We start from the raw sequence: 13,039 nt of genomic DNA, 5'->3' as shown, positions 1-13,039 counted from the left end.
GAATTTTTTTCATCTGATCTGGTCGAGCTATATAAATTAAATAGAGCAAAAATATATGTACCTATAAATATAAAGATAATAAAATTTCACTATAATAGAAAATTGTGTATTTCGAGGTACGAGTGTCTTAAAGACAGTCGTGAGAGAATAATGAAAAAAATTAAAGATTAAAATGTGTTCGCAACGTGGGAACACATAATAGAAACACAAGTTAGCAAAACGGAAGTGTTATTTACGCGTATATCTTTGTAACGATGAAAAAATACACCGCTACGCGGTGTAACATATAAATGTACATCATTTTTGTTTCAGCGGGCGAGACATTTTCACACGTTTTAATACTTTTTGACACCGCGTGTATATGCACATATAGATTCGCGGGAGAGATTCATGTGTAAATCCGCGAACAAGTTTAGATTTATATGAACCCGGGGGACAATGGCTCGTATTTCCACTCTCAATATTGTCACCGGAAAAATCCCGGTAATATACCTGCGCGCTCCGACTCGGCTATTGCGTTTCCTCCAGCCGGTCCATTAACGAGTACTTCCGGTGTGACACTATTCCGAAAATACTGACACGTCGATATCTCGAAACGACCGCAGACCTACTCTGACAGAGACAGTTGTTAACTAACAATTTTACAATAGTAAGCCATCGGTCTGCAAATATTTGCGTTAAATTAAATTTTAGATAGAAATAGATATCTTTCAAACATCAGATTTAGCTTAAATTAATTAAAATTAATGGATAAATTTAATAATGAAATTAAATAAATATCGATTTGTATCAAGTGAATTTTGGAAGAAAAATACATATAAAAATGTATAACTATAACAATAAAATTGATATATACAGATGATATCAGTAATAGCAAAATTAATGGATGTCATAAATTTTCAGCTCAAACAATAATTCCGATAAACTGAATACATCATTGCAGACATTGATTTGTAAACCCATACGTTTTGATGATAAAATATATTTCACACTAAATACTGCGTATGTGTGTTCACAAATCAATTTAGCACAATAATATTCAAAATTCCGATATTAGAGTGATCAAACAAATAGTTGATTCACATCTAAAACAAAAAAAAAAAAAAAAAAAAAAAAGATAGAAGATCGATTCTGTTCTCCCAGATTCTAAATGCTGTCGGAAAAGTTATTCCAGAGAGAGAGCCTGAAATATTGTTTCCGGCCTAATTGTCTCTCCAGCTCCGGTCCTCCTCCGCGACACCCGTCTAACTAAAATCGATTGCAAACGACTCGCAGTGCATCGTTTCATTAACCCGATATCACGAGTCGGGGAAGACGATGAATAAAAAGGGGTTCGGCCCGGGCGAAAAGCTCGACGCGCGCGCGTAATAGTAATTTATGGCAGTAACTAATTGCCCTTACACACCCCTTCCCACCACGAACATCTTTTCCGGGACGATATTTCAATGGCTAAGTTCGTCGTTTGCCGCGTCGTCGCGCGTTTTTCGCGTTGTACGAGAGACGCGAGAGAGCCCGCCTCGCTTATATTCCTGCGGCCGACAAGAAGCCGGCTCGGTCTTTCTCCTCTTCGCCAGCGAGAGAAATGAATTACCGGAGCACGGCGGTGACGGAAATTTATTCGACGGTGCACACACACGAGAGAGAGAGAGAGAGAGCGGCCGGATGGCGGAGACACGGATCCTGGCGATGGGCTCCTGGTGATCGAGTTAATACGGTCGCGAAACGCGCGGATAATAAATCAGACTGGCGAAACAGTGCCGAAAAATTCCGACGTAATGATGAAAAACCGCAATATTCGCCGAAAATCAAATTCCGCGGGCATTTTTTTTTTACGAGCTCTTACTTAGGTTGCGTTCCAAAACGTCCTCTTCCGAGGAAGATTTTATTCAAAATCTATAATGCACTCAAAATCTATAATGCAACTACACTCTAGCTTTTTCAGGAAAATTTTCCTCAAAGAGGACGTTTTGGAACGCAACTTTAATAAGGATCTTCTATCAGGGTGTCTAGCGGTCAGGGAAATCTGGAAAACCGGGAATTGTGAGGGAATTTTATAAATCTGGAAAATAATACTAAAATGTCAGGGGGCGAATTAATTTCTGGTTTTGGAAAAATCTGAAAAAGTCAGGGAATTTTTATAAGGAGGTTTTTCGAGTTATCGGTTTAATTCAAGAAATTAGCCTCGATCTCAGAGACTAGGATAATGGAATATGTTGGATCTTTTCAAGCAGGTTGTACTTAAAATTCTCAATTGTGGAAAAGATGAGATATTCGCCGGGTTAATGAATTCTCGATAGGAAAAATTATCACTGGATATATATATATATATATATATATATATATATATATAATGTATCTTTTGTACGCGAGGCATGGATATAAATCTCTGGTTACTCTGATATACGACAGTGGTATATGGTGAGAAGCGAAACCGCAAACCGGCTCTCGGTCGCATATATCATTCAAATATGACGTTGCTCGTAAATGTGTTGATCTTGCCTGACCGCGTTTATAAAGTTTAACGATTGCGTTTCCATTTGATCTTTCATGATTGATACGAGAGATGACTACATAATAATGTGTTCGACGATATAAATAAGCTGATGATAGATGTAACGAGAATTATGTCGCTGGCTAAGCTTAAACGTGTTAGGTGTATTATTGCCTTCTCTCATGATGTGCATATTACAATGGGACCATTTATGATCATAATCTGGCAGACAAAGCGGTTCGTATAACGGCAGCTATACGATGTGCTAAAGACCTCACCATTTGTATTTATTAACCAAAGTACCTGCGAATTTAACGCGAGTGCGAATTTGCTCGAAATATATCGTTTTTCTTTTTTCTTTAAGTAATCTTTTATTAAAAAAGAAGGACAAGTAAGACACTTTCATCGATTATGGCAAATGCACAAAACTGGCTTCATCGAATCTTACGCTTCGTGTTCGCGCGAGAAGAGAGACACAGAAAAAAAAGGAAGAGAGAAAAATAGAGACGCATTGGCCGATAATTCACCGTATTCATTGCACTCTATCGGTTGGCACAGTTCCCGTAAATGAACAGAGGCAAAAATATGCCGCGTCCTGACGCTCCGTGCCGTGAAACACGCGATAGAATAAAAATTCAATCATTTTTCCGTACCTGATCATGAAGTCCGCGTTCGAACGCTTGCTTTTGTACACAAAGATTACAGGTTTGCCCGATGACGAAATACATTTTCGCGCATAACGATGATTGCAATTTCCAAAAATGCACTTGCCTGCTAATCTAATTTTCGTGTAAACAGTAGTTATATTATTTAACTTGATGCGTTTTTTTTCAATTACAAAGATGTGTTGAAAATGGAGAAAAAAATAACGCGGCAGATAATTATATTATTAATCTATGTCCTAAAAAATATATAATAGAATTTGCGCACGAATTAGCTCTTTTTGTCAGCAGAATGTATTCAATATTAAAAATACAAAGAAAGCCAATAGAATAATAACATTTCGTGTTTTAATTTTATCAATAAATCTGTAATGTCTCTCTACAGAAAGCGCTGTATAAAATTATATTACGTTAATATGAAATATAATGTGGAACTTTGAACTGGATTTTATATTGAAAACGTTGGATAAACGTGCGGTTAGAATATAAGTAGGCCAATGTGAAATAATTTATCGTGTCTTTTAAAATAGCGAAAATTTCATTGTCGCGTTTGCGATGAAAAGCACAAGGATATATTGATTGCGATTAATAAGAGAAACCGTTTTTAACTAAAATAACGCTCGATTTAGAATTTGAAGACACGCGGAATCCAATAAGACTGAAAGTGTCGTGTAAAATTCAAACGTGGGCTATTTTCGAGCAAAGCTCGGAGTGGGTTTCGTGCAATTTCGTTTTTTGTCTTTTTAAATAATATGAAAAATGTATTTTTTTTTTTTTTTTTTTCATTTCCCCGCGCAGTTATTATAAAACGCACAGTATGCAATTATAATGCGTACGTATATATACACAATTAAATTGCATGCAATTTTAATACTCCGGTTATTCTAATCAAAATTTTCCAAAATGGTTACACAATTTGTACCTTTATAAGCTCTTTAATATTTTTTATTCGGAAAGAACGTTTCTTTTTCCTTTACGTCGTTTTAACAAAACGAGCGAAATCTGAAAATATTCAGCATTAAATTATGCAGCATTATTTTCGGGCGTTTTGTATTGATTGCATCCGCGTATAATGATGAAATTTAATGTGTGCGTTTAATATTGTTCTGCTACGTTACAGAAGAGAAGGAGAGATTACGTTATACAGAGGAAAGATAACACACATATATACAGTATATACACCGCATGCACGAGGTGATCTTCAGTTCGTATTCCTATCCCGGATTTAATACCGAACACGGTTGAGTATTCCGTTGAATGCAAACGAAGATTCAGATAATCGGGCAACCATATTTGGCGCTAAATATGTAAAGGAAAACACAGACACATACGGGGAGAAGATTATGCGCCTTTCATCGGCCTAAATGCGCGGTTCCGCGTGAAAATGGTAACGGGTTTAGGGGGAAAATTTCGGCCAGAAAGCGCTTGTTTATTTATAGCACGATGGCAGAGCCATCGCGGAGAAGGTGCATTGTTTAAGCACAGTCGATTAAGCACAGTCCGTCGTCGGATTATCCCTTAATGAATCGATTCGGTGAACCGCAAGACTCTGTCGCGGGTTTACAGTATTTATTGAGCGAGCCAACGTTACATTGGTACCGTAAAATTGCTATATTGAAATCAATGGTTGTTCCGCAAAGGTTGGCTTCGATATAACCGAGAGAACAAGATTATTCTTTCTTCCTCTACTTCGGGTTAATTAAAACTCGACGCGATTTTATTCTTCTTCGTTTATGAAATCCTCCCGTAATTAATGCATCCCCTCGTTGTTGCATAATGAAACGAACAACCAAACGATTGATGAACGAGGCTATAATTATTTTCAATAAGCATTTATGTGTGTTTCGTCAAGTGAAAGAGAAAATCGAGAAGCAATAATGGATTTCCAGTCTAGTTAATTCGATTCCGTGTTATATTCGTGTTACTCTCTATCTTTGATTATGTTCACAGAGAGTCTGTTGCGCGCGAACGTAAAACTCGTCCAGCCATTTAACAGTCGTGCGACACGAGAGAAAAATTACAGATAATAAAATATATATGAGCCATAAAGCGCGCGCCCTGTCACGGAAATTCTTGCGGACGATGTTACACGCGCGCGCATTTTTTATCGGTGATATATGTTTATGCAATATAGCGTGATAACCACTAATTAAATCTCGATAGTTCAACGCGCGTATTTTTGGGGAAAAAAGTGTTCTCGTTTTTTTTGTTTTTAAAAAGTTAAAAGTGTCTCGTGTATAATTACATATGACAGGTTGCACTTTCGTAGAACGAGCATTTCATTCGGTTGACAGGCTAACTGCATTTATGTCATGCTGCAGGTAATAATTTTAATGTAATTTTATAATTGCAGACCCTTTCTCTCCTTTTCTTTCTTTTTCTCCATCTCGATCTCTGAGAGATTAATAAGAATATTATATATAATAGATATATAGTTTTTTTATTAGGCTCGTAATATAATGGTGTTATTTCTGTCACTTCATGTTATTCTAATATTTTATGAAACGTAAGTATTTTTTATTACCACATAAACATCATACAACATCTATAATACCCAATATAAATATATATATATATATATATATATATATATATATAACAGCATACACACGCGTATGTGTATTTCTTTCTGATATTTCAATAAAAATATAATAAATAATATTTTTTCTTCATTTAGAGACATGCTTGTAATTAAATATAATTTTTTATATTTTAAAAAAGAAAGAGAGAAAAAGAGAAGAGAAATTATATTCTTTCCAGGCCTGTCTTTGTATTAAGTTGAGCTCTTCGTGGACAAAAATAATATATTGTGCCTTTAATAAATGGTAAGATAAGCCGAAAACTAATTAGCTTTTGTAAGTTAAAAAAGAATAAATACTTATTTTGCAATGTAACAAATAGTGAGAATAGTAAATACAATCTTTTTATTATATTATAAACATTATATAAAATTAAATATTATATTATAATTTAAATTATACGATATTATAAAAAAGTCATATTATATCTTTTTTAATTTACAAGTGATAAAATTGAGTACCTTATCACAATTTCTTGAAAAGTACTCTATATTTTTATTTGAGATTGTATGATTTTAAAAAATATGAAGTTTATTCTTAAATATCAAAAATCTTCGATCATCTTTCACTCATATATTGCTAGTGTAAAAACCAGCGGTTTAACTCCAAAAAGAAAAAGACATTAGAGATTTAGAGCGTACGCGGATGCAAGACGAATAAATCTGCTAATCCCGCGACTCTGGGTAATAACCGCGATAAATTTATTTTATCGGCCAAAACATGTATTATCGGTATTTTTGTAATCGAATACACAGAAAAAACTCGCTACAAATCACACACATGAGACATTCACGAGAAAACGATCTTTTACCATCCCAGATAAATATAACGGCTAAATATACTTCGAGAGATATTGTACAAGATCTGGGTTTTCTCTTACAATATCGAAATTTACTTTTGCAAAGACAATAGAGAATTCACTTTGTAAATAAACTTGTTTCATAGATTAACCAAGGCTTCGATTCAACTGCTTTAAAATAAGTTGAGGGAGAGAGGGAAAAGTTCCACGTTTCAAATTGATTAAAGTTAATTTTTGAGCAAGATAAAGATTTTCAAAGAAAATACACCTTGAATAGCAATATACTGTATTTTATATATCGCGTTTTATCGAATTTATATTTATCATTTATCGTTATTCCAGAAATTAAAATTTATTTCGTTTCCAATCTGCAATTGTAATTAAAATTAACAAGAAATTTCAATAAATTCTCCAATTTTGTTCTGCATGAAATGTCAAGCATCCGATTAGACCGAAATTCCTAATACCGTTCAAACGTCACGTAAGAACGTTTCAATATTACACCGTGATTTCACGAGCTGCAGCCCGTGGCTGAACGGGTTAAGGTTACGCTTAACCCGTGAACTATGAATTATGGTTGTCAGACAGAGCGAGGAAGGAATTTCGCTATCAGCCCGGTGAAATATACGCATGGAGATGGAGACTGTGTTCACTAATTCATGCGGCAGTAACCGTCGCTCCATATTTTGCATTCCATGAAAATGTATTTGTCTGTTTGGGGGCACCCACCTACCGTTCATGTACACCGTGCAGATGCTTTGAAGCATTCACCATATGTATGCATATATACGTATATATATATATATATATATATATATATATATATACACGCAACGTAGAGACGCAATGTAAGCACGTAACCGTACGCTTTGTACACGTAGGTACACTTAGGCGAGGTTTCGCGTACAGCGGCATTTGTGTGAAGCTTTTCAACCCTCTCAAATCCTACCCGAAACTCTGCTCCCACTCAACCACCCACCTATACCTATGCGATCAAACGTGCCGTCGCGCTTTATCGAAGCTCGAGCCAATCCGCACGTGCAAATTGATTATGCACACAAATCGCCGCTGATAAGCGGGTCCAGACGTTTTCTGGAGAGGAGAGAAATTTCCCCGTCACGCGATACGTCACGGATGTGTTACGGATCTTCGCGTGTCTCCTCTTTTTCTATTTTTTTTTATTATTTCTCTTTTTTTTTATTTCTCGCTCTGTGCACGAGATACGAGCGTTACGTTGATCAATTGGTCGGCGGCGAAAAAAGATACAGCGCGCACACGAAAGCAATTACGACGTACGTTATCTCGAAACAATCTCAATGTTTTTGAGCAATTCAACAGACGTTCTTTCGAGAAACTGAAGCAAGAAATCTATTTGAAAAATTGTGTTCCGCGCGTATATACGTGTACATATATTTTCCAATGTTGTGTAAATTTATTAGAATATAATATTTCGATATCATCCGGAACCATAAAACTTGATATTAACTCTCACAGCAACATTTTGACAAGAGTATTGATTTGTGAGATATTTTATATTTTGTATAATACCGTAAAAGTTATGAATTTATAAATTGGAGAGCGACTAAAATAATGTAAAGTTATATATATATATCTTTCGTATATATAATACTAATTAATAAGTTATACCACTACATAATAATTAATATTTGTAATTATAATAAAAAAAGAATACATTAAAAAGATAAGTGTTGAATAAAATAGATTAAAAAGCTATATAATTGCTTCTTCAAAAAACTTTTTCTTTCAAAAAATTATTATTACCCAATTTTTTAAAGCTTTATAAAATTAAAAAATAATAAAATTATGCTATTAAAATAAGTATCCTTCATATATTAATTATTTTAGATACGAGAAAATTCGAGTTTAGCGCGAAACATATTTGCTTTAAAAGTTGTTCAGCAAGATATTCACGCGTGATCAATCAACGTAATTTTATGAGCCAATATTACTAGTATTTCGTGAAAAATGAAATACTTTCCACAAAAGTAATGGTCTCATAGGCGCTTCAATTAAAATTTCACGAGCTGCCCAAATTGACACATCAATAAAAAAATCATGAAACATTTGCATTCGCTAATCGCAAAGCTGAGTATAAATCGTAAATCCCTCATTTTCGAAAATTCTTATATTCATTGTCAGTTCTAGGTGAATGGCATTAATTACAATACTGATATAAAAAAGCAATATACAGAAATATTTATGACACAGTTTCGTCGCAACGAAATAAGCAATTGTAAATACGTTGACAAAATTGAAATGACTAGGTCGTCTAAATAAAATATTAATCATTTCGCTTGTCATAAATGGAAAAATAATTAACATACGTAGTGTTAATTGCAAGTCGCAATTAAGCAAAATTACTCCGACAAAATTGTTTAAGTTCTCAAAGTTTTTCTCACAAAATGTGATATTTCTGTCGCGATGATGATAATAAGGGAAGAGAATAATTATTTTTTTAAAAAATGTTCTCCACTCCGTGTATACATATACATACATATACACATGTAATCCATTATACGTTATGTCAATGTTCAATGCTATTATTATCAGGGAGCAATTTAAATTTCCATTTACTCCCGGAAAAGTAACCCGATATCGTGCGTAAAATTTTCAAAACGAGTTTAAATAAAAAATATATCGCGCGTAACCCATATACACAATCGATTGATATAAAATATAAAATATTATAAAACAATCGTGCGCGTGTATTAAAAGCTAAGGTGCAATTAACACGAGCGCATAGCAGCATCGAACATACGTATAGTATTACGTGCAGGTAATAATTAATTAGATTGCGGCATCTCGCGTCGATATCGAAAGCGGCTACATTTGGCTCCTACCGCCTTTAATGCGAGCTCGCATTAGCGGTCAGCGCGCGCGTTTGCGGTTCTGTTCAAACTTATATAATTTTGACCTCGAAACTCTTCGAATCGCCGCGCGTAACCAAAAAAAAAGGCAGAAAAAGGAACAAAAAAGTGGTAAAATCGTTAGGCAAATTGCCGCGGGAGAAAAACATCTCTCTCGTTCGCGAGATCAATTTCTCTGTCGCGTGCAAATCAACATCGCTTCGCGGCGATCGAAAAAAAAAAAAAGAAAAGAAAAGAGAAAAAAGCATGAAAGAGAAACGTTGACGCGCGCGCAATAAAATAATCCCTCTTACCTTCATCGAGAAGATGATCCTTCCCCCATCGTAACCTGGTGATTCCGGTACTCGGCACAGGCTCGTCGAATTTCCAACGCCCTCGAGCTGTCACGAGAAGGTGGGAAGAGGGAGAAGGAGGAGGAGAAGAGAGCGAGAAAGAGAGAGACAGAGAGGGAGGCTGCACTCTCCGGACGACCTTGACTCCCCGAGCTTACTTCTCTCGCTTTGAGGTTTTTTCCGCGCGGACGTCCTCCTCGCGAGAGAACGACAACGAATGTCCGCGACGACCTCGACGCGCCATTCGTACGTATGTCTATCGATATCGCGAGGATATACCCGAGAATAACGAGGAGTCGTCGTTGACGTTAACGACGACACGACACAGGTGGTTGGCGCGCGGGATTCGGTCTGACATTGCTCGCGCTCGAAGCGCGAGGATAGTAGGCGCGCGCGCGAGGGAGAGACGCGGCCGACTTCAGGTCGCGGAAAAAATTGCGCGGCGAGTCTCGCGCGCGTCTCTTCCCGAGCGGCGCGATTTCCCGCTGCGTAACCACCGACGCTGACCGTAGAACGAAACGACTCCTCGACTATCGACTGGCCGGGACGAGAGTCGTCGCGCGACTGAAACACCTCTCTCTGTGCTCTCTCGCAGCATCCCTATACGCCTCCCTGCTGCCTGCTTCCCGCGGTACATCCGCACCCTCTGCCGTCCCCCGGCGTGAGACTCTCTTTCCAACCCTCTTTCCGTTGCTCCGCATCCTTCCACTTCTTCTTTTCCTCTTTCGGGCGCGTGTCGTCTTCTGTAATTTTATCGTCGATGTGTCTATGTAAATTCATGTATATTTTATGATGCATTTTGACTAGGAAAAAATTATTAAAATATTCTTACCCCTTGTTTGAAAAGTGAAATATTTCTCCTTTGATATTCATCCCTTCAGCCATCGACGACGATCCGTATAATAATGTGAATGCGACGTACTGTCGAATATCAGATGTATCGATATATCGATATTATCAATAGTATCGATATATCGATACATTTCTCTTAATTTTAGAACCAGTTTTATCATCTGCGATTAACTTGATCGATTGATTAAATATAAAAATTGCCAACTTAAAAGTGATCGACTTTATTTATAATAAGATATGTCTGTGTTTTGTAGTTGACAATACTTTAATTTAATCGATCGATTAAGATAATCGGAGATGGTACAATTTTTTTTATAAATTATACATACATTATTATACGCATAATATATAACATTATATATTGATTGTCATTAACTAATTACAAAATCTTTTCTTTCATTATTTTAAACAATAATAATGTTCAATGTGTATCGATTTTCTTCGAGTACCGATGCTATCTTGATTTGACAATTATTTAAACATCGACAGCACTTAATCTCCGAGTTGAAACATGATGCATAATTCCACATCGCACGCATATCTTCCTATCTATTAAACTATAAAGTAACAATATATTATAGTTATGCAATGGCGCAGAGGGGGGGAAATTGGATTTAGAGGAGGAATTGGAGCAAGTTTGAAAACTCGTGTCTCAAAGGAAGTACGATTATTAGGTATAACACTAACTATTCCCCAGGGTACGGGGAGTTGGACCGAATTGAACACCAACAGTAGGAATTAGTTCACAAACCGGTTCAACAATTTCGCTGTTCCTTTCTAAACTATGATTCTATCTATAATATAGACGGAGAAGGAAAATTGGATTAGAGATTATCGAGACGCTGGTTCAAGAGGTCCTTGATAAGTTGAAACGAGTAGAAATATGTGTGTATGCATGTACGTGTGTTTGAGAGAGAAAGAGAGAGAGAATTCGAAGTTTTTAACTTAAAATAGGATTCATCTATTCCGCAATTCCATTCATCCGCCGTATTCACCATCCGTCTTTCCTTCTGTCTAATAATGAAAATTACTTCACCAATTTATGCAAAACTTTTCTTCTAAATTGGGATTTAAAAATAGACCTTGTCCCCAAGTTTTATATGCACGTGCAGAATTTTTTCTTTTTTTTCGGAGTAAAATGATAAAATTTTAAACTCACGTTCATAGTAATTCTCTTTCCCGATTATAATATCGTCCATTTTCTCTCTCTCTCTCTCTCCTCCTCTAGTTATAACGCGTTATAAAATTTATTTTCAATATATGTATTACGGAACCAAATTACGATCCCTTAAAATAGCAGATGTAGCTTTAACGAAACGATACTTTTTCGTTTCGATTCTTTTCTCGATAAAAACTCAGAGAAACGTAAAAGCACTTTCTCACTCCACTATGATGTCAATCCAGCTGCCGATTTCTATTCCGCGGTACGATAAATTCATGCTTCTCACGGATCTGTCTGCAAATAGCAATTTTGATACCGATACCATATACAAAAGGTGATGACATCATCCTGGTAGAAAAACTTGAGAGACAGGTACATGCTTCAATTCGTCATACATACATACATATGTTTCGCGCAGTATACACAAATTTTGTTTCGCACAGAGAAAGAACTACGAGTTAAACAGCACGATAATAATGACAAAGCATCCATTTACTCGTCAATTTATCGCAACTAACTTTTCGTCATTACTTAGTAACTTATAGTAGCTTCCTCCGTAGATTCTTATTTTATCGAGCGTACTGATAAGAGAAACTGTTGCACTTTCCGACACACTCGAGAGCAGCTATCTCACCAAAACTTCTCGCATCTTGCCACTATGACCCTTTTCTCCCCTTTCATCGTCAAAGTATTTACGTAAGCACGCTCGTATTACAAAAGAACTTTTTCGCCTCGCTGTACTTCCTATTTCGCATGCAGTTCTATCTCGATCGCGTCAAAAGAGCGGATGCGCGATCGATTCCGACTGCGGAATAATGCTACCCTTTTTCTTGCAACGCGATGCATTATTTGACCATCGTGTATAATGCATTCGACAATTCCCTCAAAAATATGTAAATGTCAATACATTTCGTTCTGCAAATATCATTCTATTCTATCTTTTGTTGTAATTAAAAATCAGTATAATTACTTTTTTGGCATAATCAACTTAATTAGAAGAGATAAGTTCTAATCTTTAAACAAAAAAGATATATATTATTAATTTAATATATAATTATAATTTTATAATATATAATTAATTGAAAAATTATATATAACATATAATCTATGCCAAAAAATCTTTTATATGTATATACAAATTTCTGATACATGATGATCTGTCAATTGAAAAAATCAATTTAACTTGATTACTTTCTGATAGATACAGGTCGTGTGATGTAGAGATTTAAAAAATTATTCGTGCTTTAGATTTTCCGAGAAAATTACAAATTGAA

At 35.8% G+C, this 13,039-nt stretch overlaps 1 protein-coding gene and 1 long non-coding RNA gene across 3 annotated transcripts in view; one reads left to right on the top strand and one right to left on the bottom strand.

The window, feature by feature from the left end:
- LOC114944514 (monocarboxylate transporter 4) overlaps window positions 1-12,857 on the bottom strand; it is a 102,883-nt gene extending 90,026 nt beyond the window's left edge. For both annotated transcript variants that reach the window (XM_029320452.2, XM_029320460.2), the window contains exons 1-2: window positions 10,584-12,857; window positions 9,713-10,494 (exon numbers count right to left, since the gene is read on the bottom strand). Coding sequence is in view for 1 of the 2 variants with exons in the window: in XM_029320460.2 (XP_029176293.1) it covers window positions 9,713-9,718 (6 nt within the window). In the remaining variant the exon portion in view is untranslated. The remainder of the gene's footprint in view (window positions 1-9,712; window positions 10,495-10,583) is intronic.
- The window catches only part of LOC114944583 (uncharacterized), a 51,586-nt gene that overhangs the window by 31,999 nt on the left and 6,548 nt on the right, over window positions 1-13,039 (top strand). The window lies entirely within an intron of this gene.

Source organism: Nylanderia fulva, unplaced genomic scaffold (genome assembly GCF_048542155.1).
Source record: "Nylanderia fulva isolate GAGA-0341 unplaced genomic scaffold, ASM4854215v1 Scaffold25, whole genome shotgun sequence".
In the NCBI taxonomy this organism is placed as follows: domain Eukaryota; kingdom Metazoa; phylum Arthropoda; class Insecta; order Hymenoptera; family Formicidae; genus Nylanderia; species Nylanderia fulva.
This window is presented reverse-complemented; position numbering and strand designations above follow the sequence as displayed.